The sequence below is a fragment of the Corvus moneduloides genome, chromosome 3 (genome assembly GCF_009650955.1).
Source record: "Corvus moneduloides isolate bCorMon1 chromosome 3, bCorMon1.pri, whole genome shotgun sequence".
Taxonomy (NCBI): Eukaryota; Metazoa; Chordata; class Aves; order Passeriformes; family Corvidae; genus Corvus; species Corvus moneduloides.
Genome location: NC_045478.1, coordinates 73210062 through 73237808, shown reverse-complemented (window position 1 = coordinate 73237808; position 27747 = coordinate 73210062). Strand labels below are relative to the sequence as shown.

The window sequence follows — 27747 nt, the reverse complement described above, 5'->3', positions numbered from 1 at the left end:
GGAAATAAAACTGCAATACTGTGGTATTCTTCAAAGGAATAATGCACCAAAATGTTACCATCTGACTACTTTCTTCCAAGAGACACCGTTGAACTTAAAAGATCAGTATCTTTAGCCAGTTTTAAGTCGATATAGCTCTACTGAAACCAACAAAGCCTTTGACTCATTGTATCATTGTATTCTGTTATTTTATAGAAGTTATGAGATGTCATGAGGATGGGTCATACTGGTTCATACATGGCTGAAGATATTCATAATAAACTGATTGTTAAGGCATGTTGTGCTAACTCTTCAATTCTAAAGTATCCATCCTTTCAGGTGAAGGAATTGAAAAGGAAAATCTGAGCTGAGCAAGAGTTGTGTAACTCTGGCTTTCTTCAATGCAAGTTTATTGGCTCCAATGCTTCTGAATCTGAGGTTCACGTTAGGACTGTTTTTAATATAATTTACAGAAAGTAGTCAAAAGTATATTTAATTGAATTGCACATGAGATTTTGAATGATATTGGTACATTACATTGTCTACTCTGATTACTGTTCTTCCCATGAGCACAGCAGTTTGATAGAAAAAGAAATGTCAGAAGTGATAGAAGAACATATTCGTAAGAGAAGTGAACCTAATCCAAATACAATTCTAACTGCGATTGCATTTAAAACTTGTTGAGTGTGTCATATATAGTCAGAATCACGGAGTGGAAAAAGAATTGGCAAAGTAGAATTCAATCAGTATTTTCAACATTAAAACATCTTATGCTGTCACTGTGGCCAAGTTATTTCTATGCGTTTCTTAGCTGAGAAGTTGTAATTCAGATGCGCTCTTTTCAGAACGCATTGATTTGAAGCTTTGCTGTCTGCTTTTCTACACTGTTGACTGAGTCATCCATATAACCGAGTCAAAATATCAAGGAACTGTATCGACTTCAAAATGGCACAAAGAAAAAGAAGCTCTTATCTGGTAGATATAGGCCTACGTTTACTTACTGCAATTTTTGTTTTTATTTATGCAAGCATACACACCCATATGTTAACTGTCAAGAAAAAGAACCTTTATGACATAATTGTAAGTTTGACCATCCGTTCTTGAATTAACCCCAGGGTTTCAGTGCTGCAACAGTAACATCTGTCCCTCTCTTGATCCTTCGCCGTCAGTGACTCGCGTCAGCCCTTCCCCTCCCCTCCCGCTGGGTTAGCTGCAGTCCTTTGTCCTGATACAATTCTGTGCGGCCTTTTGATTTCAGCGTATTTCATGTTTATTGATGTCACGTTCGTCGTTGTTAGCCACGAGCTGTGTCAGCCACACGCCCGCTGTCACGAATGCTGTCAGGAATGGGCTGTCCCACGGCGGCTCAGGCGGGCCGCGCTCCAGCCCCGGCCCCGCCCGCGCGGGGCACCATGGGGATCGTAGTCCCCGCGCGCGGGGCGGGGCCACGGCGCTCAGCGCGCGCTGCTTGAAAGCGCCGGGCGGCCGCCGCGCGCCACGGCCGAGCGGAGCCGGACTGGGCCGGACTGGGCCGGGCCGGAGGAGCCGCGTCTGCCCCGGCCAGGGGAGGCGAGAGGAGGCGCGGGCCGTGTCCCCGCGTCTTTCGGTCCCTCTCTCGCCCCACTCCCCGGGCAGCGCCGGACCGCAACGAGGTACAGCCGCTGGCGCCGCGTGGGGAGGTGGCCCGAGCTCGGGGCACCCGCAGGAGCATCTCGTGGCCCTGGCACGGCCCAGTGCCCCGTCTGTGAGCTGACCTGGCGGCCCTCGAGCGAAGATACATAGCACGAAGCACTCGGCTTCGTTCTTTCGCCTTTCCTTTTTTTCCCCGCTCTGCGGCATCATGGGGATCCAGGGCCTGCTCCAGTTTATCAAGGAGGCTGCCGAGCCTTCCCACGTGAAGAAATACAAAGGGCTGACGGTAGCTGTGGACACCTACTGCTGGCTGCACAAAGGCGCCTATGCCTGTGCTGAAAAGCTGGCCCGAGGAGAGCCCACAGATATGTAAGTCTTTCTTACACTTAAGTCTCGGCCTTTCTGCAGATTAAAGTTTTGTTAACTTGGTGTTTCTTGAACTAGTAGTTTATCTTCTTACTATTGGTTCTGAATTCTCAGTTGAACTCTTTGGAATTGGAAATTTTTGGCGATAAGTGAACAGCTTTCCAGCTGTGCAAAATAATATTAAAGTATACATTGGGAGAAAAACTGTCAAAAATATTTTTTGGTTAAAATACCATTGACTGTGTCAGGTTTTTTCCCTAGCATGTGTCGCTCTCAACTATAATCTAATTTCTCTGATGAAATTCTGTACATGCAATTCTTTAATTTCAAGTTTAATATTATTTTTAGGCATCTTTTTTGTATGCAGAGAGTTTGTAAATACTGCTGTGACAAAGGTCATAATGATACCAAGAAATTATGAGAGATGTGTTGTGCTCTGAATAAAGTGTAAGATATCTTGCTTAACATACTACGTTTTTAGTTAAAGTAGCTTTTCTAAAACACATTTACACAGTTATATTTCTAGGGAAGGAAAAGCGCAAAAATTGTGGTCATATGTCAGATTCAACTCCACACCTTAGATCAGGTTTGCATAATTTCTTGCCCATCTCTGAAAAAGTGGGTTGGACTCTTGTTTTAGATTGAATATAGGTAAGTTTGGAAGGGACCACTGGATGTCATCTCATGCACATTACTCAAGATTGTGTCCAGATGGCTTTCAAATATCTCCAGAGAAGAAAGAAACTCTAAAACCTCTCTGGGCAACCTGTTTCAGTGCTCGGTTACCTGCACAGTAAGGAAGTTATGTTTATATTCTAGTGGAATTCCTGTGTTTTGGTTGCTGCCTCTTGTCCTATTGCTTGGCACCACCCAGGGGACCTTGGATCCATCAGATGTTTGATTGGAGGCAAGAGAGAGTTGGTGCAAATGGATTCAAATATTTACTCCTGCTTTTGTTAATTTGGAGAACTGTGGAGTTTCAATCCAACCCTGCCTTGAAGATAGTGGAGGTTCCTCAGAGTCCTGAGAATAGGATACACTTCAGTTGAGGAAAAAATTGACTGTCAGGAGAAATATTCATAGTCATAGGAAACTTTGGAATGGTTGAATTTAAATACATGAATACTTTATGGGCAAATCTCGTTTCCATGCACATATGATCCTAGACTGGCACCTTAACTATAGTGTAGAGTCCTTTCACACTTTAAAATTCATCCGGATGAAGGTATTATATAGCTACAGTGCTATTTGCTCCTGTATTTCAAAAATCATAGTTATTTTTGGTAGCTCTAAATCTGGTTTCTTCAGTGCTCATATCCTTGCATTCTAAATGCTTCTAAACCCCACTCTCCTTCCCCTCTCATCCTCTATTGATGAGGTTGCTCTTGCTGTTTCAAACAGTGTCCTTAAAATAAAAAAATCCTGATTTTTTTTTTTTAAATTGAGCATCATTGCAATGTGCTTGGTTAAGTGTTTACAGCAGTTATTAGATTTTAGTTCTGTGCTGCTGATAAAATTATCTCATACAGATCTGTAGAAATAACAGGTAAGAAGATGAGCGGTCTGAGGGAATAAATTACATCTGGAATTCCCTATGAATATTTTTTCAAGGGATGGGCTTCGAAGCCAGTGGAGGATTGTTTCCTGGTCCATATACCATCTTCACAGTTAGTGGGGAACTTTTCTGTCTTTTGGAATATTTTCAGTGCTGTGCCTGTATTTTTAGTATGGGAAGATATGTTTGCATGTCTTGTCCGTAGGATATATCCACTATCTGGAGAGAAGAGTGGATAGTTCTGCAAGAGAGATTTAATAACCGCATCACTTCTTCCAGCTCTACAAAAGTGCATTTAGTCTGCCTTTCTGGTGAGAGGTCATGTACTGACTGCTTTTCTGCTTTCTGTTTCCCCGGCCATTATGAATTGAGTTGCTGAAAGTAAAAAGATGATCCATGTTTTAACTGTTCAAGTTTTTGTCAATGTGGAATCCTAATGTAGCAAAGTCAAACTCAATTATACTCGAATTCTTCATCTTGTCTAGGAGAGAGGAGCAGTCAGTCCAGTTCTGAACTGGGAGGTGGACTGTTTCTCTTGGTAACAAACCTAACCAAACAGCATTCAAGTGTTCTTACTTTTTTGTGATACTGGGGAAATATACAGCCTGTTACGATTTTTGAACAATAGTTAGTCCTAAACTTACAGTTCTCCTTTCCTGCAAGTGGAAAATATGTATTAGACTTGTGATTAACAATAGAAGTTTATCTTTCTTATGTTACTTTTGTTTTTGTTGATAGTTATGTAGCTTTCTGTATGAAACTTGTTCATATGCTCCTCTCATTTGGAATTAAACCAATTTTGGTATTTGATGGATGTACCCTACCCTCTAAGAAGGAAGTGGAAAAGGCACGACGAGAGTAAGTACTGAACTGTATTGATTTGCAAGCAAATCAGTTTTATCACTACAGTAAAAATCAAAAACCCTCAAACTTCAGCTAGGTAGTAAGCTCTGGTAAACCCCCCTGCAATATAATGTGATTTCTTTTAATTTATGGCTACAATCATACAAACTTCTTAGAGGTTTTATTCCAAAAATAGAAATGCACTTCATCAATGAAAGCCATTTTATAGAGGAAGGAAGTAAACCTTTGAGCATTAGTTCCTGTAATGTGTTAGAGGTTTTTAGTTCACCCGCACTTGTGATCTCTGGACAAAAATACCTTTTCGCAATCTAATTTTGTTTTAAAATAGCACCCCTTTCCTCATCTTTCTCTACAACTAGCAAGATAAACCTGTTTCAGATTTGGATTCAGGTCCCTCTAAATGGGACTTTTTACTGAAGCTGTGAGAATTTTTCAGTCGCGGTTGTTATTTATGAATTCTCATGAGACACGTGCTTTCTTCAGCGTGAAGTGTACAGTTTCCGATATATGAAATTAAGTAAATTAGGTTCTCTGTCCTCTAAATCAATAAGTATCTGGTGTCAGACACTCCCAACTCCCATTAAATCTATTTTACTGCAAGCTGAGAGTGGGTACATTTCTTCTTTTACACTGCTGATTTCAGTTCCTGATTTGTCACTGTTTTCTGAGAAAATATTATAAATTTCAGCATTCAAATCTAGTTATCCTTGTCAATACAATGACTTAGTTATCTAATTTTCTAGTTTTAAAAAATTATGCAGTAGCCCAGATTTGGAAGGTGTTGGAATTTTTTCCCCCTTTCCTACCTGTCTTTCCTAGACCTTTCTGCTGTTTGTCCTTTTAAGTGAAAAATAATCTGAGATTGGTGGTTATTTTTGTCTTTCTTTTAGGAAGCGTCAAGCCAGTCTCCTGAAGGGGAAACAATTGTTGCAGGAAGGGAGACTGTCAGAAGCTAGGGAATGTTTTGGGCGCAGTGTAAATATTACCCATGCTATGGCTCATGAAGTTATTAAAGTAAGTTGGCAACGTTGTTGATAATGCCAGTTAAAAAAAAAAAAAAACTGTGCAATAGGTAGCATATCCTGCTCTGCATTTTTGCAGCTGCATCACTACCTCTTCTATATAGACAAGAGAAGTATTCCATCCTGCTTGTTACTGGGTTGTGTTAGGCACAACTAACAAACTTGAAGTTAATTATGTTCATTTGTATAAATAATAATGATGTGTTGAACAAAATACATGTCTTCTTACTGCTATGAGCTGAATTTGTTAACATCTCTGTTTTACTTTTGCTGCACAAAAAATAATCAATTTTTTTAATATACATTTTCCCTTGTCTAGTTTCTGAGCATAGACTACAGAAAAAAATTTGGCTGCTTAAAAACTGTTCTAGTAGTTTTTTGCTGTACATTCAATGCAGTCATAGGATTTTATCAAAACAGTATTAAATTTGTTTCAGTGTGGTTCTCCTTTGTTCAGAATATAACTTGCATGAGTTTGAAGCTGCCACCTGTGGTCAGATGCAATGACCATAGTGTTACAGGCCAACCCAGGAAAGGTTGTTTTTGTAAACCAATATATATGGATCTAAACTGCTTGAAAGTTGTTTTTGTTTTCAGATCTCTTAGGGGATTACTGAAAATTAATGCAAAGTATGTGTATGCTTCTTGTTTACATACAGGCTGCACGAGCCCAGGGAGTTGATTGTATTGTTGCTCCTTATGAAGCGGATGCTCAGCTGGCTTATCTTAATAAGACAGGCATGGTTCAAGCTATAATTACAGAAGACTCTGATCTCTTAGCTTTTGGATGTAAAAAGGTATGGAAGAGAATACTAATAGCCTTTACCTCTTGCTGATACCTGAAAAACAGAGTTTGAAGTTGCCAAATATGTTTGATGTATGGATTAACTCTTCTGCAGTAAATGTGGGAAACAGAAGAGATGAGAAGAGCACTTTGCCTCTGTTGTTTCCACCAAGTGCAATGAACCAGCTTATATGGATGAAAATTACTATTTTCTCTTCCTCTTAATTTTTAGGTGTTTCTGAAAATTGATAAGTTTGGAAATGGACTAGAGATAGATCAAGCTCGACTAGGAAACTGTAAGCAGCTTGGAAATGTATTTACAGAAGAGAAATTCCGCTATATGTGTATTCTTTCTGGTTGTGACTACCTCCCATCAATTCATGGAATTGGGTTAGCTAAAGCATGCAAGTTAATAAGATTAGCCAACAATCCAGATATTATAAAGGTAAACTCAGTTTTGCTTTGTGTTTTGGTTTTTTGGGAGCCTATATCAGTATATATGAAATTTAACACTCAGTTGAAAATATGAAGGGTTCTTGACTTCCTGCATTTTTGAGGAGAATACTAAAAAGTAATTTTTACCTGTGCTTATAAAAGATGCTGAACTAAACTTAAATGTTGAAGCTTTTATATATTTATAAGAAATACACCAAAGTAAACTTAGATAAAAAGTTGTTCTAATCCTTCAGTTGTATATTCTGTTTGAAGGGAAACTTAATTTTTTCTAAGACTTTGGATTTTTCCCCCCCTTCATTACCACTTTCTTTTGTTTCTGCAGATTAGTTATTGGAACTGCTAAATGAACTGTTACTTTTGTATAAGTACATATTTATCTGTGGGGGGGGAGGAGTAGGGATTGGGAATCTTAGTTAATGATGTATGTATGGATATGGACATTTCTATATTAAAAACAGTATGGAAGAAAAGTGTGATATGATGCAAAACAAATCACTATAGGGTGTTTTTTTCTTGTCCAATGTATGAAATTTTGAAAAATCTCATATTAGGAAATAAAAAGGCTAAGAGGGGCGGGAGTAATTTCTCTGTGAGTAGTAAGGGATTAGAGAGGTTAAGAGCTAATAAGAATACCTCATGGGGCTGTCCTGGAGGCAGGTAAATCTAATCCAGAAAAGCATTTTAGTATGCAGTTTAATTAACTTAGTGTGTTGTCTTCTTTCTCAAATTGCTTGTGTGTTTTAGTGTATTTTTTTTTCTCTCATAGACAAAGAACTATGATTTTTCATTTTAAAATGTTTTTTATCATATAGAGCAGACATCAAAGCAACTGGTTTGGCTTTTGTGGAGGTAAAAAGGGAACTTTGAACTTTTCCCATGCAAATCATTATTTGCTTTAATTTATCTCTGAGTAATATGCCAGGGTTTATTCTGGTTAAGTTCTGCTTTTGTTTCCTTATAAAAACACCCACGTATTGCTTCTATGTCCTGAAAATATGAATGATAAAAATTTGATGTGCATTAGTTTAAACAAATACACCTTTAGGAGATTATCTGTTTTTCTGATCACATTTTGTATTTATTTATTTACTGAACAAGGAATTATAAAAAGTTGTGTTATTTACGTGATTGGAAACAATCTGAGTGGGAAAATAATGTACGAAGTTCCATTTTCTTTCCTTTCTAAGATGAATCGGCTTGTTGTAGTAGGACACTCATTCTGCATTTAATTACAAGCAAAGATAATTAATAATTGAAATGTATTTAGCCTTTTGTGTGAACTGTTGAAATGAAACAGTTGAGTAATTTCTTTTTTGACAGGTTATTAAGAAAATGGGGCAGTACTTGAAGATGAATATAACAGTACCAGAAGAGTACATACAGGGTTTTACACGAGCTAATAATACATTCCTGTATCAGTTAGTTTTTGATCCTGTCAACAGAAAATTAGTTCCTCTGAATGCATATGGAGATGATATTGATCCAGAAACACTAACTTATGCAGGACGGTATCCTTTGTGTTGAAACAGCAGAATGGGCAAATAAGGGTGAGCTGATGTGGTATCTTTTAATTTTTATTGTATCTGTGGTGTACTTAGATTTTTTTGTTAACTCCCTGCTGTTGACTAAAGCCTGGCTTTTCTGCAGTCTTAAACTTTTGGGGGGGTTTCTTCTTTTCTCCTTTGCTCTGATTTTAATCAATTTTTTTAAAGTGCAGGGAGTAGCTAAGTGACCTATCATTGATACATTGTTTTAGGCAAAAGTTATTGATATTTTTTTTTCTCTTTAGAAAACAAATTGTTAAATACAGGTTAAACATAAACTCATTGATGTATGGCTGTCTTGAATTTCTGCCTGTGTTGTATGTTACAATCTCTCCCAGTTTAATTCTTGCAATTTGTGTTCAACTCATTCTCTAATTTAACATTTCCTGTTTTACCAGATCCCTCTTCCTATACAAGAGAGGTAGCATTTTGCCACATCTGTGCAACGTAAATTTCAACATGGAAGATTAGGAAAATGAAGGAGAGGGGACTGTTGATGTAGTTACTAGCTTTGTATGTTCAAGCCACCTCATCTCTGGCATTTCCAGAAATTAGGAAGGAGAAAGTTGCTGCCTCTTCTGCTGATAATTGAAGGATTTAATTTTGACTTTGATGACTTGCCAAGGAGTGCAGATCTATTACAATTGCTGTACATCATATTGAGCCAGGAGCAGTAGTAGTAATCCCTTTGGCCCAAGTGCTCTTTAGCCCAAAACTGGGAGAGCGGCTGTTCTAACTTTCATGGTACGGTTGTTGAAATACAATGTAATGTTCAGATATTTTCCTTTACTGTGATGGGAACAGACATGTTGGTGATGATACTGCTTTTCAAATTGCCATTGGCAACATTGATATCGGTACAATGGAACAAATTGATAACTACAGCCCCGACATGGCACAGGTAATATCTTTGTTCTTTGTTAAGAATTCGATGTGGGTCTGAACGTTAACGGGAAAATCTGATTCAATGTTATCCACAAATGAATTTTCAGTGAAAGCTATTCTGGCATTACAGAAACTGTGTGCTCCCACACACATAATTCTCACTCTTTCTAAAGGTAAAGTTTTATTTTTCATGGCATTTTACTTCAATATTTGTTTTACTTCCAGACACTTTTGGTAAGTCCTTAAATCTATTTACAGAAGTGAATGATTTAAAGAGAGAATTCTCAGTGTTTTGGATTTCTTCCAAGAATAATCCAAAATTGTTTTCTTGAATAAAAAAAAAATTTAAACTTTAAATTTGGTCTGAGATGAGCAAGTAGTCACTTGTGCCATATTGAAATGGAGACATCATGGCAGCACAAAAAGAAGCACGAAAAGCATGAGAATTGTGAGAACAAAAAATGGTTTATGTAGAGTATATCACTAGATGTCCAAATGTCAAAGTGTCCTTCCTTGTATGCTAAGTCAAGAAATCATATATAGAAGGCAAGATTATAAACCTATGTCTTGGTTTTTGTTTTTTTGTAGCCTGTGCAGCAGAGAAGTTGTGGGTGGAATGACCGACGTGATAATCGTGTAAATAGCATTTGGAGCAGAGAGTACAAGTTTGGCCCCACTGAAGATACTGCTCCTCCTAAAATGCATTTCCCAGAGAAACCAACAACCAAAGGGATGGAGAAGATAATTAGTGTTAAAGGACTAAAGCTTGCAGGCAAAGAGCTCTTGGCAAAAAGGCCAAGGAGTGGTATGTTTTTATTAAATAAGTATATGAATAACAGTAGAAGGCTGTGGGAAAAGAAAGGATTTTATCTTGTACTTTATGGTATGAGACTTCAGAGGCTTAACTCATAACTGTTATTGTCTGTATTCTGTTTTCAACAAACTACAAGACTAACAAGCCTAGATAATGATTAAGGGTGACAGCAAACTTTCAACAGGACTTGATTTTAACTTTCTTTGGTTTGCTATAAAACTCTGCTACAAATGGTTTACTATAAATTTCAAGCTATGTTCAATACAATCTGTATTTTGATATAGTTTTGGTTTTAATTTCTATCTTAAAATGGCATGTGAAGAAGTTAAAACAGCCTGTTTTTCCTAGCATTGATATTAGGTCAGAGAGAACATAAAGAATGTTTTCTGTACTCAGACTGTGCAGCCTCTGTCCCCTGTATAGGTGTTCTTTATGCCAACTTTTTCATTTTCTCTAGTACATCTGTGATATCTTGTCTTCTATACCACCTGAGTTATGCGTGCTCAAATAAACAATGAGCTTGTAATAGAAGAGGCACTTTTTTGTTCCTATTGTGCTTTATCTAATATGTTAAGTGTTTTCCTCTGCTTCCTTTGCTTTCTGATTATGCTACTAGGGCTTTATTTTTTTCCTTTGTTACGCATGATATCTTCCTAATCCCTCACTTATCAATGTCTGTAGGTAGTTTAGCAATTTTCAATCAAATGCAGTTTCATTCTACTTGTTCTGCCTTCATTCCGTCTACCTTTTCACTGAGTTATTTTTAAGGCTATGCACTAGAAAACAGTGGTGTTAAAGACATCTAAACTGTATTGTCAATAATGTTCTTACCAGACCTTACTAGTATTTTTAAGCCTGTGAGAGTAAATATGTAATGTTTAGTTATCTCATAACTGGTTAATTGTAGAATGTGCTTCTACAGTGATGCTTAAATTGTCTTTAGATTCAGAAGAAATCTCAGATGGAGATCTGTTGAAGCAATACTCGTTTTCAAAAACAAAAAGAATCAAGAAGGAGAGTGATGATGGTCAAGCACAAAGGAGTGTGTCAGCAATACAAAGCCTTGATTCTCCAGGGAATTCCATCACTCAAGAAAGCTCTAATTCCTTGCCCAGAGTTAGAAATAAATTCGCTTCCTTTTTACAAAGGAAAAACAAAGAGAAGGATGTTGTAATTGTTCCAGGAACAAGAAGCAGGTATGCTTATATCACATTTTCATAAGTAGCAAAATACTATTTGCTGTCCTGGTTGCTAAATAGCCCGAATACTGAAAATAGGAAAAATGCTACCTCAGACTTTTTATGCAACTGTATTGCACCTGAGCCAAGATGGAGGCTCCTTTGTGCTAGGCATGCTATCTCTTTGTGAGTTAGATAATGTTCACTTTTTACTGCAGAAGTGAAGGCTGAGACTTTTCATAGAATCACAGAATGGTTTGGTTTGGAGGGGACCTTAAAATCATCTCATTCCAACCCCCCTGACATTGTCAGGACACTTTTCACTAGACCAGTCTGCTCAGAGATCCATCCAGCTTGATCTTGAACACTTCCAGGGATGGGGCATATGCAACTTCTCTGGGCAAGCTGGTCCAGTGCATCATCACACTCACAGTGAAGAATTATTTCCCAATATCTAATTTCAACCTTCTTCAGCTTAAGATCCTTCCCTCTTGTCCTGTCACTACATGCCCTTGTGAAAAGTCCCTTTCCAGCTCTCTTGTAGGCTCCCCTGTAGGTACTGCAAGGTGCTGTAAGGTCTCCCTGGAGCTTTTTCTTTTCCAAGCTGACTTTCTCAGCCTGTCTTTGTAGGAGAGGTGCTCCAGCCCTGTGATTAATTCAGTGATCAATACCTCTGGGTATCAAAATTAATTAGGAATTGGCTGGGGTTTTTTTCCAGGTAAAGAACATGTGATGTATCTCAAAAAACCAAAGGCAGCTACTTTGTGGCAAATATGTAAGCAGCGAGTGAATACATGGACTTAAGTTGACAGGGCCTTTTGTTTGTTTCAGTAAAGCTAAACCTGGTCGTACTCTGTGACAAATACCTATTCTTACCACATCCCATTCAGTTGACATTGCTGATCTCTGCAGCAGCACTTTGAGAAGAGGGACTGTGTTAGGTTTTTTTTCATTTAGTCACATTTGGCCACAGCTACTTGAATTTGTTTTACAAAACACTATCACAAATAAGTCTATTATTGTGTAATTTTTATCTTAAATAATCTGAATATTTTTGAGCACTGTAATTTTATGGAGCAGTCTGAATACCTTAGTTTCAAAGCACACGTTTCTGAGCTGGAAGTTTTTGAAAGTATTTTTTTATGTTGCATCAAAAATTAATAGTTGTGACTGATGATAGATTCTTCCCTAAATCTGTGCTCAGTATTCTCAGGAGCTGCTGTGATAGCATAGGAAAAAAAGTAGTAAGGTTCTAGTTTCCTTGATAAGTGGTGCTGAAGTATTTCACTACTGCTTAGCTTTATCGTTAATTAATATATTCTTAAATTCTGTAGGATTTCTAGATGTTTCTCTTTCAGGTGAAGAATCTTCTTAGTATTTCAGTCAATTAATGCCGTTTTTACAGATACTTTTTCCTACTTTTTTTTACTGTTATTTGCTAAATGTGTCCCTTAGGGACTTTTCCCATTGCCAAAATAATTTGTCTGGAAGTGTACCTGGAAAATAAAATTGACGGATAGAGACAATGATTGGAGATGACATACTCATTTGCATAACTTTCTTCTCCCTTGCCTTATCTTTTTTTTTTTTTTCTTTTTCTTTTTTTTTTTTTTCTTTTTTAGGTTTTTCTGCAATGATGCAGTTACATTTGACAGTACAGCAAAGAAGGATGATGGTGATCTAACTCGAGATGCTGAGCAGGATTGCCAGAAACAGGAAACAAAACATGTAGCAGATGATGTTTCTAGGTTTTCAGAAAGTGAAAAATCATCAAGGACTGTCTTTAAACCTCCTGGAGAAATGCAGAAAAGTTGTTTCCAGTGGTTTAGCAGCCTCGAAAGTAACTCAGGAAGTCTTGGTCCATCTCATACTGTATTTTCACAGCAGTTTCACCAGCAGAGAAACAACTGCATTGTAACCCAGGAAGATCAGATTAATGGGGCAGTGTGTGATGAATCAGAGGAAGAGTCCTCCCCCTTAATAGAACTGGAACAGTCATCCCAGTCTCATGGGTCTTGTGAGCCATCAGAATGCAGTTTGGAGTCTTCAGAAATCCTGCAAGTGTCCAGCAGCTCAGGTGCAAAGGTAAGAAAATTAGACATTGTTTCAGCATTTGTTTTCACTTTAAATTATAAAAGAAATTATGCAGTGAAATCTCCTTTTCAGAATGGTGCCCTACAGATGATGTAACTTGTGCTAACAAAATTTGTCTCTAAACAGAATCACAGAATGATCATATTCTTATTAATGCTTAACGTAATTGTATAGAATGGATTGAATATAGCTTAAATAAAGTCTGTTCTCTGGTTTTAGTTTGCCTTCAGTCTTTCTGCTGCTATCACTGCAGTGGCTCATAAAAACACCTGGTAGGCAACCTTTTGCTCTCTGCTTTTAGTCCCTGAAATGCTTTCAAAAAGCATATGCAGGCCTTTGTAGTGTTGCTAAAAAGTACAGGTTTTTGTATGAGTTCTCAGAACTGCTGAAAACATTATACCTTAAAGTGTGTATATATATACATAGATATGAAAACATATATTGTGCTTACAAAAAGGCAACCTGTTTTGAAACCAAATCAATTTTCTCTTTAAGGAGTCTGATTCCAGTTCAAAACTGGATGATGATCGATGTGTTCTGTCTCCACTATTTTCTGCTGTTCAAACTGGAAAAAAAAATACAGTCATAAAGACCAAGGTAAGAATTTCTTGAACTTTGAGCTTTACTAAACTCTGGAAATCAGAGTTTCTACTAGTACATTTTAGAACTTGTAATTAAAGACTTTTGCTTTGTCTTGCCAATATTTGCATTGCTTTATTCTTGTTCATCTACACTGGAGCTGAGGTGAAATATAACCACCTGTGATTGATAACCAAGTTGCAATGTGTTTGGGGATTTTAAACACTTTGGTGTAAAATAAGCTAAGGCAAGAAAATCCACTTCAGGCTTAATGATATAAATGGCAGTAGTGTTCACAGTCCAGATACGGTCACAAGACACAACTGTAATTTGATTCCTCTGTGGTTTCTGAGATGTCTAAGAATAAACTTGTGTTCCTTGTCTTTGGGACATTTCTAAAAGCTTGATACATTTGTCTAGTTGATAAAACTTCTAAGGCTTTAACAGCTCTGACTCCTTAGGTGTTGCCATTAGAATTGGCCAAAAGATGAATAAGTAACAGGAAGATGTTTTCATCCTACTATGTATATGCCTACTAAGTTTTCTTATAGACAGACTAAAAGTCACAAGCTTCTCTCTGCCACACAAGAATATTGTGTGGTTTGTAAAATAGTGACATCTTGTGGTTATTGTTAGGAACTTACTTGTTAAGGAGAGATTAACATTTGTATTTTGGAGCATTAACATTTTTCCTGGTTTTCCTCAGCAAGACTGAGCAAGGAAATCGTCCTGGCATTCAGAATTTTATTACTTTGGTTTTAAGGCTGTATTTAATATTTTTCACATTTTTTGCTCACCTTGGAAGGTATATTGGGAGAATGAATACATTAAATATTGGGGAATCACATTATGGAAGTACTGATATAATATAAGCATCATGTAAAAACAAAATTTCATCATGGTTGGAGCCCTTCAGTAAACAAAAACTGATGAAAATCTGTGAGGACAATACATTGGGTTTGTTTAGAGCAAGTGGCTAGTAGGAGGATTTCCCCCACTTATTTCTATGGCCACGAATTCTCTGTTTTTCCTTTATGTGCTGGTAGTAATAAGAAGGAATTACACCAGAAAACTGGCTTGGCCAAAAACTAACCTGCCAGCAACAGCCAAAAGGTCTGTCATACTGTAACTTGGACACACCCAGACTCTTGTACTCCTGGGAGTTGTAGACCAGTAAGACCATAAAGATAAGGAGCACCACTTTTGTCTCAGTTTTCTTTTAGAATTTACTAAAATCTCGTTAGGGTTCTTACTAGGATCCTGCAAGTGTAAAACAGGGGAAGTGTTTGCTGGTGTTGAATACAGTAGAACATACCAAAGGGAAAAATGAGTTGCAGATTTAGGGAAGAAGCAGTTAATCACTTAAAGCATAATTTATTCTGATTTTCATAAAGTGAATATCAGCTATGTAGATTAAGTGTAGAGAAACTTAGTAACTGGGGAGGCAGTCTGAAAAATTTGTCATCTCTTACTGTGGTTCCAAACCAAAATGTGAAGTGCTACCTATTCAATTCTAATATCAAAACTAATAAAAGCTTTTTACTAACAAATGCTTATGTGATTCTGAGCTCCCTAAAACCTCATATTTATTTCTGTGATACTATTTCAGCTGTGGTTTTTACTGCTAATTATTTTACACAATTGCTGTGAGCTTAGCAAAGAGGCTAATGTTGATAATAGAAAAGAGCGTTCTGCTCTAGCTTTAAGTTTCTTAGCAGGTGTTCACCATGCAGCTTTGCCTACTTTTGGGTTAGCTAAATTAAGTTATAACTGATGTAATTCGGTACTACAGAGATACATAGGATTTGAGTGCCTTCACGTGTTGCAAAAAGGTTGAAGTGATAAATAAAAAGCAAAATACTATAAAGCAGGTAGTTTTAAGATTTTATTTTCTTCTTCCTAGTGTTCTTGTTCCAGTTTTTAGCTTACATTCTAAACACTTTTTCCCTCCTTGGAATACTGAGATCTGCTTAGTATATTGTGCCAGTTTGGCCAAATTTAGAAATGTATTCTCTGAGAGAAGGCAGGTCACCACCCTTCCCTCACCAGGTTCAGGAAAAAATAAATTTTCCTTGAAGGAAAGTGAAAGAGATAAAAACTATTTATTTACCAAACACACGGGAAAAGGATAATAATGCCAAATAATAAAATCCCTCGCTGTGGGGAAAAAACCTGGGAAAGTGTCAGAGTCCTCCCTTTGGTCTCCTTGGAGCTGGGGCTTGGCCCAGGGCCAGGCCCTCTGTGCCCGGTGGAAAGTCCTCCCGATGTGCTCTGATATTGAAGCAGTCCAGTGGAAAAGGGAGAAAATCCGAAATTCCTGGGAAGGAAAGAAAAGTTCAACTCTCAGTCTCTCTCTGGAGAAAAGGAAACTGAAAAACTGGCCAGAAACTGACCCAGCAGCAGCAAGCCAGGTGCTTCCTCACTCCCCTGCCCACAGCTGGGAAAAAAAGTCGCTATCTCTGTGTGACCTTGAACAAGCTGTAAACTGCTTTGAAAAAGTTTTGCTCAGTTTTTTCCTTCCCCCTCTCAGGCTCAGTTTAGAGGCATAGAAAGGCACAAGAATTAATTTCTGGGCATAGGGCAGCGATACGGGATACACATCATAAAGTCACCCCAAGACAAGGTAGAAACAATGTAATTTCAGTAATAGAATCATGGAATCATTAAGATTGGAAAAGACCTTTACGGTCAGGTCTAGCTGTCAACCCAGCACCACCATGTTCACCATTGTACTGAATCCTGATGTACTGTATCTACACAATTTTTGAACACTTCCAGGAATTGTGATCCTGCCACTTCTCTGGGCAGACTGTTCCAGTGCTTTACAACCCTTTGCAGGAAGAAATTTTTCCTAATATCCATTCTAAACTTCCCCAGGTGCAACTTGAGGCCATTTCGTCTTGTCCTATTACTAGTTGCCTGGCAGAAGAGGCCAACCCCCACCTGGCTACAGCCTCCTTTCAGGCAGTTGTTGAGAGTGGTAAAGGTTCCCCCTGAGCCTCCTTTTCATCAGGCTAAACACTACGAGCTACCTCAGCTGCTTGTCGTAAGACTTGTGCTCCACACCCTTCACAGCTCCATCACCTCTCTCTGGGCCCATTCCAGTGCCTCAATGTCTTTCTTGTAGATAGGGAGGCTGGTTTGCCAGTTCTTACAGCTGCAGTATGTCTTATGTTTGAAATGCCATTTTTTAGATTATAGACACTGTCTAAATACACTTTGTTGTGGCATTTCAGATTGCGTTATCTCAACACAATGTAAAGCACTTTTTGATTATAAGCTTTGCAGCATAATACCTGTTGCTTGCAGGTTGTCATTTTAACCATGTGTACTGCAATATTAAAATCCCACAGGTTCCTGGATTACGTAAATCCAGTAATACAAGGTCACATATGGTAACAAAGCTCAAGACATTGATACCAGCTAAAGTAAGTGGACTAAGCAGGAAACTGTCACCTCTGCAGAAGAGAAAGGACTGTGATACTGAAAATAAGCTGGGACTGCAATCCACTATTGGTGAACTCTGGAAAAGCTTCCAATTTAAAAGGTGAGTTGCTTTAACCCTTTACTTAGTACCCTGCACACTTTTTTCCCAAAGAAGCAATTTTCTAAGCAGACCTACATGTGTTCTCCATACAACTCAATAAGGGTAATAGTGCAAGACTAGATATTTTCTACATACAATTTATAACTTCCTAAGCTTGATGTAAACATGAAGCATGGGTTTTGGTAAATAAACTCTTAGAATTACTTTTTTCTTTCTAACCAGGAAAAACTCTCAGGTAAAATTAATTTACTGAATTTTATTGATAAGTACATTTAGTTTACCATAATTGATATGAAAATCATTGCCATTGTTTGCCATCAAACACCAAAAATCATTTATTGATCTAAATGCAAAAGCTGCATAAAAGTTGCTAAATTTACTTGAATACAAGGTTGCTTCTACTAGACTCTGTGTCCCTCACATTTAGAGATGGCTGATTGTCAGAAGTGTTCTGCTTTCAAGATGATGGTGAATTGATGGAATATTTCTGTTAGCTGGAGTATCTGGCTACAAGAGACATTCTTGCACATTATAAAATGCTATTGTTTTTCCTTGTGGAGATGACTTGTCTAACTTGAAGTTTCTGCAGATAGGTTCAAGGTTTGAACTTGAAGGGCAATGATTATTTTAAAAATGTAAAACAGAACCTGAAGTGTAGGTATTCTAACTCACACTATCTCCATGGGCTCAGGTAAAAACTCCTGGTGGCGAATAAATAAGTCTTATTTAAACAAAATTATTTTTACTAACTTGAAACCAAACGTTCCAAATGTGAGTGGAACAAAAGTATTCTTTGCACTGAGTAGTAAATGTTGATACTGATAAGCATGTGTTAACTCAGATGAATGTATTTTAGTAAGTTTGGGCCTTAGGTTAGGTTATTGTAAACATACAACTGCTTTCTGTTTAAAAAATATTACTTGTGGTATTTACATTTTTAGAAATCTTACTTTTTATTATCCTCCTTATGGGTGTAAGAATGACTGACAGTTTCAAGGAAGAAGTGAAAGTGTTTGTGCATTTATTGCTTGACCTCTGTTTGGGAATGTCTGATCAGAGTCGCTCACACAGAGAAAATTCATATATTTGGATTTATCCGAATACAGGCCGATAGAACAGTGTGAGCCTAGGTGGCACTCTCTGCTGATGGTTGGAAGACTAGGTTCCCACCATGCACATTTTAGTCATGCAGTTTTGGTTGGTTTGTAACCTCTGGGTGTTTATACTGGGGATATATATTTTTGCATTACTTACTTCTATATAAGCAATAGTTTATTAGCTTTTAGGGGATTTTTTTTCTCAACACATTTCACAAAATTGGGGGTTTTTACTGCTAGGACTTGCTTAGCTCTGAGTATTCTTTATTTTGTCAGATTTTAAGATGTTTCTTAATTAGCCTAATGTTTTAACAGTTACATTACCTTATGGCAAATAAATCATGTGGGACACTAATCTGTTCTCCCTTAATGTCAAGACTCACAGGATAGAGATATAGAGATATAGAGATACAGAGATATCTATAAGACTACACTTATTCAGAAGACTTAAATGTCAAGGAGGCATGTACAAACCAGAGTAGGATGGTGTGCATACAGTCTTTCATAGATAAAGCTAACAGCTATTATTCTTTCACTTTCAGTGAAGTTGTTCAGTTGTACTAAAATTGAAATTAAAACTGCATCACAGATTTTTATTTTGTACTTATTCATAGGTGGAGTGGGTAGTTAGGTGAGGGGTCTTGCTTTGTTTTAACCTGTGTATTCTTACTCGCCTGTGGTTAGAAAAACAAAATATCATATAATTCTTTCGTTTTGTTTTGTCTTTGGTTTTTTTGTGCAGAGAGTATGAAAAACTTCCTTCTTGTAGAAAGTCAGATCCTCTGTCTCCAATCAAAGATAATATACAGCTCACTCCAGAAACAGAAGAAGAAATCTTTAATCATCTGGAACGTAGTCATGTTCAGAGAGCTATATTCCAGTGAACTGCACGCTGTTCACAATGGGAAGGATTTTTAATCATTGTCAAAATTTACCTTTTGGGTATTCCATCATTATAGAAAAGATTCTTTAAAAACCAGCTATATACTTTAGTCTGACTAGTGATTTATAATCTCTTTTATAAAAGCATGAATTCAAAGGTACAGTTCTATACTGTTTGGAATAAAATAATTCAGATTCCTCTGTTCTCTTATTCAAAGTCCCCATGCTGAATTTTTCTCCAAACACTTTTTGTTGCCCCTGGGCATTTTATGTAGGTCTCACATACAATCCAAGTTTCTACAACAGCAGCAGAACAAGTTTGTGCCTTAATTTTTAATAGTTAATAATTTTTTGCCTCTTTCTTTTTTCCTCTTGAGGCTAATCTGGCTTCAAGACAGGTTTAAAACTGCTGTTAAGTGTGCATAACAGTCTGCAGTATACTTCCAGCACTGATAACTATTTCTTTTCCCTATAAGGTAAGACTTGTTCTCTCAACAGCTAGCTTTCTGTTTGATATAGTTGTGTTGGTGGTGGGAATAACTTGGAGTCTGCAGAAAGGAATATCACAGATAACTGGTCCCCAAATTCTCACATGAATAGAATGATATCCAAAAAATATGTGTTTCTCTGTTTAACCTGCCTGTTTCACATCTGTATTCTTCTCCAACAACAGACACCCGAAATACCGGTCCTCAGAGGTAGGGTTACAAAATAGCATTGTCATCACAACAGGCCAAGCTTCAGTGTTCAGCTAAAGGGAAAGAATGCAGGAGACTGGAGTCCTTGCTGTGTTTGACTGAATTACCATTAAATAGTATGATGACATTTCAGATTTCTACATTAAAAATCAGGATTTGAGTCAGTGTAAAGGTATGTCTGAAATTTTTCCATTTTTAGGAATGGATAGTATTTCTTTCTGCAGCAGATAAAGGTACAGAAAGATATCTTAACCTGTGAAATATCTTTTCCTTCCTGAGATTAATACTTTCCCTCAGCCTTTGAGATTTTGCAAGAGTTTCAAGTTTGAAATTACCTATGAGAGGCAGAGGTTTCTTAGGTTGCAATGTACTTTTTTCTCTCTCTAAGAGAATTTCCATCTATGAAACTAAGGTGACCAGCTGAATTAAATTACAAAGAAGCTGCTTAAAAGAGTATGTTTTGCACACATTTGTGGGATCAGCCCTCTTATTTCTGCATTTGTGTTGAAGGTACAGGATAGAAGGAATTGAAGTAATGATGTTCTAGGACAGGCTTTCATACATGCACCACTAGAAAATGCCTACTCCTTTAATGTTGCTCTTCAGTGAGAATTCTCTCAGGTATGACGTTACAAATATAGGCCAGCAATAAACGTTTGTGTTTCCAGTCACAGAGCTATTGTCTAGGATGAATCTTTGTGTTCCTACAAATACAGTAAAAATGACAGAATGAATCTTTGAAGGGAAAACATAAAAATAGTTAATTTTCATCCATTGCTTATTTATCAGTGTGCAAGTTTATTTTGTACAGTGCATCCTTGCCTTTTTCCTGGCCCTTCAATCAAAGGGCCACTTGTTCCTGCTTTAGTGGCTCATCATAAGAGACAAACTACTTCTTCTTGGTAATTTTAAGGGATTATATTACATGCAAGCTACATTGTATGTTCTTAAAGCAGATTTCTTAAAAATACTTCTGTATAGTTTCTGATTTGTGTTTTGGAGGTCTTGGGTACTGACTTCATGTTACAGGGGATTCTTCTCAGGAATAGAGGCATCTGTTACATTACGTGTAAATATGTAACATGTGTAAGCATATAATAGCATTTAAGTTTTATATTTTTAATGTGGAGTTATTGTGTTGGTGTCTGCTCTGTGGAAGGTACAATAACATAAATGCAAATGAATTGGTGCAAGACTTTATTCCTGAGTTTAATAGGGTAAGGTAATACTCTCTAGTAAAAATAATTAAGTAGCAAAATAGGAGAAATTATTACAGGTTTTGATGGCCTGGGGAGGATAAAATATAACACCATGAAAAAGAAGAAAAGAAAACATGGAGGAAGGAGAGTTTGGTGATTTTAAAAAAGTAGGCATTTAAAAGTTGGGTAGTTGGAAAACAAGAAGTGAATAGGAGGAATTGAAAGCAAATGGCAAGCAGAGGCATGACTTTGTCTGTTGCTTGCTTTATAATCTCATAAAATACTAAGTATACCTTTTTAATATCTGTAACCAATATTTCTAATTTTATCAGCAGGACTTTAGAGTATTCTTACAAAATGGATGACATTGCTATACCATATTAAAAGGGTAAATCGGTCCCAGCAAAACTAAATTTACTGGTGGTGGTCATATCAAGCTTCACTTTTGAAAGTGCTGGCTGGCCATTCCTTCATCAGAATGCCCATGTGACCTATAATATTCAGTATCACAGAGAATTACTGTGAGATTGTGTGATCATCCAAATCCTGTAATGGTTTTGAACATGTAGGTAAATGACTTGCCCAAATTCAACTGAGTATTTCTGCTTAAATCTCTTTATTCCTTCTCATATCAATACAGTACTTACAGTCATTTTTATGAATGCATGTGAACAAGGATATTTTGAGGTCAATTAGCAGCTGTTAGCATATTTTTTTTAACAATTAGCTAGTTCTGTTAGCTAAATACAATTTTAGATATTTCACCTCACCATTTTTTTTTCTTCAATGAAGACAATTTTAAATTAGCTAGCGCTAACTTTACTATATTAAAACCATTTTCATTAGCAAACACAATGACCTTCAATGTTCACCTGAATTACAGTGGACTTTTTTTTTAAAGTTTTAGCTAGAACTAAATAACCTAAGTATTGATTTATTAATAATTTCTAGAGTAAATGTAGAGAACACTGACTTCTTAGATTATGGTTGCTAAATACGAGAAACCATTAACCATTTTTGATAGGTTTTTGTTTGGGGATTTTTGTTGTTGTATGGTTGTTTTTTTAATAAGGTAAATTGCTAAGCAAAGTACCATTCAGTTAATGGTCTAAAATCGGATATAAACTAAGCTGGATTGTCCTGTGTCCAATATTATATGAATGTTCAGAGACTTTAATAAGCTAATATTTGTATTGGCTTAAAAGTCTCCTTCTTGGAGGTCAGTCACAGTGAGAACATCCATCTTCTCACTAAACTATAAAAATGATACAGTTTTGGAGGCTTCTGTGGTTTGTCTTGTTTTTCTTGGTTTCCTGTGTCTGGCATGCACATTTTGCCAATGCCAGAATCCTGAAGTGATCTGTTGGACAAATTTGTCTGACAATAAAGACCAAGAGACTTGGTCAGTTTTCTTCATGCTAATGTAGATTTTACCCACTTTGATTTCATGACATTACTAGCTTTAGCTATGCAAGAATATTATGTTCCTATGTTCTGGTCAGTATTTTTAAGTCAAATTTCATCTAGCTTTAAAGAAGAGGAAAAAAAAAAAGCACACCTACTGGCAGTGCTTAGCTGAATAAATACAAACCACACATAAATATCACTGTATTTGTACTAGTGCATCTTTTGCATACCCTCAGCTTTCTTTTTTAAACAATTCTTTAAAACACATAAAAGTTTTGCATAACAGAGAAGTTATGGTAGTCAAAGTGTAGTTTGGGAGTTTTTTTGGCTGCCATTATGCTTTCTCCTCAGCAAAAATAATACGAAAGACTTCTCTTCTTTGCCCTAGCCCCCATTTTGATTTATTTATGTATTAAACCATCAAAGTGTCTTCCGCTTATCTGCTTTTTAAGCCAGCAGTGACAAGTGGAGAGAAGGAATTTTGTGAATTTTCTGGTAAAGTTCCAGTAGTCTGCAGTAGCAATTTCCTCAAAATTAGTGATTGTTTGGTCTGTCTTCAAAGCAGTCCACTGAAGATTTCTATAATTTCCCAGGTTATAGATTTATTATTCTAATCTTATTTTCTCAACCTTGAAGGTAGTTCACTGACGTCATTATTTGTCTTCCAGGCAATAACACTGATTACTGAACTTTACAGCTATGAATTTCTGTTTTCATTCCCTCTTTTAATTTTTAGACTTGCTTCGTGGTACTGGCATGAAAGTGGAACAGTAATTTAAGATATATTTATTCTACCTTTCCTCCTCTATACCAAAGGATAATGTTTGATCTGCAGCCCCACTTTCTTTTTCCCATGCAAAGTTATACAGCTACAATAGGCACTAAGAGACTGTGAAACTAGATGGCTGAGAAAGTTCAATTTTACCTGAGACTCACTGACTTCTGTGGTTCAACAGAGGTATTTAAAAACACCAGCCCAACATGCTGAATTTGCTTCGTGTTTGCCCAGTACCAAGTGTAATAGACCACTGACCTCTGGCAAGTATTTGAAAGACAAAATCCTTCAAATTCTGGTAGAAAATCTCATTAAGGTCTGTTCCAAATCTTCTTCATAAACTACAGTACAATTTAAGGCAACACAGCAAAGTAAGAGTAAGGGAGGTGTTACCAATGATTAGAGTGAATATTTAGACTACACTAGTCTTAGGGCATTAACTAAGACTATTTTTGTAACCAAATATAAATAGTAAACAGCACATTGCTACCTGTAAAGTCTTAGAGCTAATAGTGAATACAAATTAACAAACATGTTAATTTGACTTTCATGAGACAGTGTTTCAGCCTAAATGTACAGAGAAGTATCAAGACTTTGTACTATGTAACGGTGCGCAGCTCAGAAGGTTTGGGGGCTCAGGGTGTTCCTTGGAGGCAGGGCTCTTGCTGAATCCAACCCACTACCTGTGTCTAGAAAGCTGGGTAATATTTATTGCTATGTTAATTAAACACAAAATAGGATAATTGCCATCCATATCTGAAAACCATGTGTGCCTTGCTTGACGATCTGAAAATAGGGACTATTTTGCACAGTAAATCAGAGCTTACTCCTGATTTGCTGGCACGCCTCGTAATAAAGTAAAAGACATTTACAAATTTCTGGCCTTAGGACCCTGATCACAAATCTATACCTGAACCCAGCTTTCACAAGGAAAGACTCTCCAAACATATATTTTCAGCTGAACAGTTCAAAAAGCTCCTACCACTTACCAAGTATCACCAAATTTAAGCCAAATAAAGCAGTTCTGGTGTACAAACATTTTAGGCAAGGTGTGTAAAGTACTTCTTCCACTCTCCTTGACACTCTCCAGTAGCAAGGAGTACTGTTTTGGGCACCATGCTTGAAGAAAAATGTAGACACCCTGGAGACAATCCAGGAGAAGTAAAAAGAATGAGCAACAGTCTAGAAGGCAGTATGAGGGAGGGTGGAAGGAATTGGCATTGTTTAGTCTAGAGACGGGAGGACTAAGGAAAGATGGGATGTCAGCCCATAACCATGAACACTGTTTCTGCAAAACAGAAAATATCAACTATAGATTGGGAGAAAAGTAATGAAAAGAATGCAGCCGGGGAGCTTCAGTCTTGTGGCTAAAGTAACTTTCCTTAGAGTGGTTAAAGGCTTAATAAAGTTTTCTAGCTACATTTCATTTTCAGTTTAGAAATTCAATAGTGAATCTGCAAAGATGTGAACCACAAGTAAACTCTGTATATAAGCTGTAACTTCTAGGCTGATTCAGAAGCCTTAACAATAAACTCTCTAGGATGTCTGGAAGATTTTCTGTTTGACAAGTGCCTGCAGTAAGTCATGCCCGTGTAGGATGATGGGATACTTACTAGCTGCTGAATGCAACTGAGTTGAACGTAATTGGTGCTAAGTTTATAAGTAGCAGGACTCTATTTTTATTTGGGTTTTTATTCCATTTTTCAGACCAGCAAGAAAATCTCCTGGGGTTGTAGTGGTTCAATCCCAATTTTTCTTTGAATTTTTTTCTTTTTGTGGGCCACTGAACAGAGGCATTAATTTTGCTCACAGTCATAGTAGTTAATTTTGTGTAGGATTTGGTCCTCTTTCTATTCTGAATCTGTAATGTTTCCAGAATTGAAAAGTGGCTTTAGAAACTTTCAAACCAGTTGCTCTGAATCTTTTTATGCTTAATGAGGAAACTGATTTTTCTTTTTTGTATCAATCTTCTTCAATTCTGAATGTTTTGGAACAGAGTTTTCAGCCCTGTCTTATTGCTCCATTCCTACTCCTTTCTAGGGATCTAAACAATAAATTCACTAAAGACTAACCATTTTAGCTATAAACAAGCTAAATCTAGGACATTGCATCATTTTCTATGATTGAAAATTCATAGAAATTAAAGGACATTTTAGGCTCATATCCTTCTGAACTCAAACTTGAAATTTTATACTTCCTTTGTGGAGAGAAGTGTTTATATTACTCACATTTACTTTATTTGTATTTCTAGAGACCTAATAACTCAGCAGAGACCATTTACCAGTGATTTGCAAACACATCTAGTCAGAAAAGAGGATCAAGCTGGGCTCCCATCCTAGAGGGCTACTAGAAATCATCAGATATGGCAGGTAGAGGAAGTTCCTCCATCACAGTTCTATTTTACTTGATATGTTATATTGTGCCATACCTTCTTAACTCCTTAAGGATGCAAGTTTTCTAGAGTACTTAACCTGCTTGATAGAATAAATAAGTATACAGCTGTCAAATGCAACTATAGAGAGTAAATTCTGAGTTGCAGTCATTCTAGCTTTTATAGTTCTCAGTAACAGATCTCAAAGCTACAAAGGTCAACAGTACTGTCTTCATTTTTTAAAAAAATAGAAACTCTAAGATTTGGGCTGGCTTGTAGGATTAGCCACTGTTCTCCTCTAAAGCAGTGAGAGACTGAAATATAGCACTTAGGTACTTTGAATCACAGTTCTGCACTGTAACAAGGAGACAGCATTCCTGAAGTCACCTGAAAGCACCTTGAAAATTATATCAGCAATGAGACCTGATTTGCTGCCAACCCAGAGACTGTCCTGGAGTTGATGTAGGAATGTCCTTCCATTGTAGCTAAAGGTGCATTAACTCTGCTAAGGGAAGCCTCCCAGATTGCCTGGGACAGACCTGGGTGTGAGATGGAGCATGATGCCCATGTCAGCCAATTTTGATGTTTCTTTGGGAAGAGTCACTGGAGTTCTGCTCTAGCATAAAGTTTACAAGTTAATGCAACCTTCTGCAATGGGTCACAGATCATCAGAAAAGAATGGTATAAGCATAGAAGCCCAAAAACTTCAATTCTTAAGGTTGACTGTAAACTTAAAAGCAGCTTTTAGGAGCACCATTGTCTCTTGATTTATTTTAGGTTCTGCACCAGAAAAGCTAAAGAAAGGGAATAGAATAACAGAGATGTGTAAAAGGAAGCAGGAGTAATGTCCAGCAGATAAGAACTCACCCCTAATTCCAAGAAAAAAACATTCATCTCATTACCCTTCCCAGCTGGCCCTGTTTGCATATAAGTGGGTAATAAAACAAGATTCTTCAAAACCAGTTACATTTCAGCTGCAGACCAAAGATGCACGTTTGTTCTGTACAATACTAAATGAATAGATGACACAAGAATGCATCAGTCCAGTAAGTTATATGTCTAAGCTTCCATTGCCTGGAGTATAACTTATAAAGCTGCTTCTGCACTTGAGGCATGTACCTAATATAGCTGTGGATGGGAACATCTGAACATTCCTCAGCTGTGCTTGCAGGAGAAGGAGTGCAAAAATGTTGAATCTCACACATTTATAGCTGTTGTGAAATGCTGGCACACTCTGGCAATCAGCATTAATACTGGGGTTGGTTTTGTGGATTTCTTGTTTAAATGGCACTAATTTAAATTTGAATAACTTCAGTCTCCTAAATGTGCTTATGTCTGTATGCGTTTTGGAGATGAAGAGGTTGAACTAGGAGTCTTCTATAGTTCTTGAATACCTGTGGGTCAACCTTTAAATATTGCACATATATAATTACCTTCTCCAGTGCTGCCTTCCTGGACGGCTACAGGCATATGTAGGTACAAAAAGAGTTGATATACAATGGTTTCCATAATGCCACTGAATTCACACATCCTGAAGTTTAATCAAGATAAATACTATAACTTAATTAAAAAGAAAACAAAGATAACTTCTGAAGTGAGGCAATGCAATGTATTTTCATGTATGTGGTAAGCTATTTCAAAGAAATCACTAGCCAGTGAAGTCACTCAATTGGCTCCATTTGTCCTTTTACAAAAATAGATTTGGTGTCATGCACTGAGAGGTCTATTCCAGTTGTGCTGCAGAAGAATCCATTATTTATCATGGATTTTTAGGGGGAGGTTTTTTCCAGGACAGATTAAATATTTGGACTTCAGGACTGTGGGAAACCACACATCAGTTAGGATGAACGTCTGTTGTTTAATTCGGGTGTTGGCCTGTATCCTGGGGAGCTGCTGCACTTCAGGACTTTGAATGTCATTCAGACCCATCAGTCTTGCCTAGAACCTGACTTGACTGGACCAGAGATTCTGGCTCACAAAGTGTCTGTGCATCTTGTGGGGGGCAAAATAATCCCTGAA

At 37.2% G+C, this 27747-nt stretch overlaps 1 protein-coding gene across 2 annotated transcripts; it reads left to right on the top strand.

The window, feature by feature from the left end:
- The first annotated feature begins 1470 nt into the window (after positions 1 to 1470).
- Positions 1471 to 26687, top strand: EXO1 (exonuclease 1). 2 transcript variants are annotated; one of them, XR_004238792.1, is made up of 15 exons: positions 1820 to 1980; positions 4271 to 4390; positions 5287 to 5410; positions 6078 to 6215; positions 6435 to 6647; positions 7979 to 8166; positions 9007 to 9103; positions 9676 to 9892; positions 10845 to 11097; positions 12702 to 13164; positions 13669 to 13770; positions 17106 to 17299; positions 19139 to 19754; positions 25609 to 25726; positions 26506 to 26687. XR_004238792.1 is itself a non-coding variant. In XM_032102192.1 (13 exons), the coding sequence occupies exons 1-13, from the start codon at positions 1820 to 1822 to the stop codon at positions 19278 to 19280; spliced, it is 2412 nt and encodes an 803-aa protein (XP_031958083.1). In that variant the 5' UTR covers positions 1471 to 1819; the 3' UTR covers positions 19281 to 22454. The 2 variants fall into 2 exon arrangements, 1 of the variants encoding a protein (XP_031958083.1); XM_032102192.1 differs by lacking the exons at positions 25609 to 25726; positions 26506 to 26687 and having other exon boundaries at positions 1471 to 1980; positions 19139 to 22454.
- The last annotated feature ends 1060 nt before the right edge of the window (positions 26688 to 27747 follow it).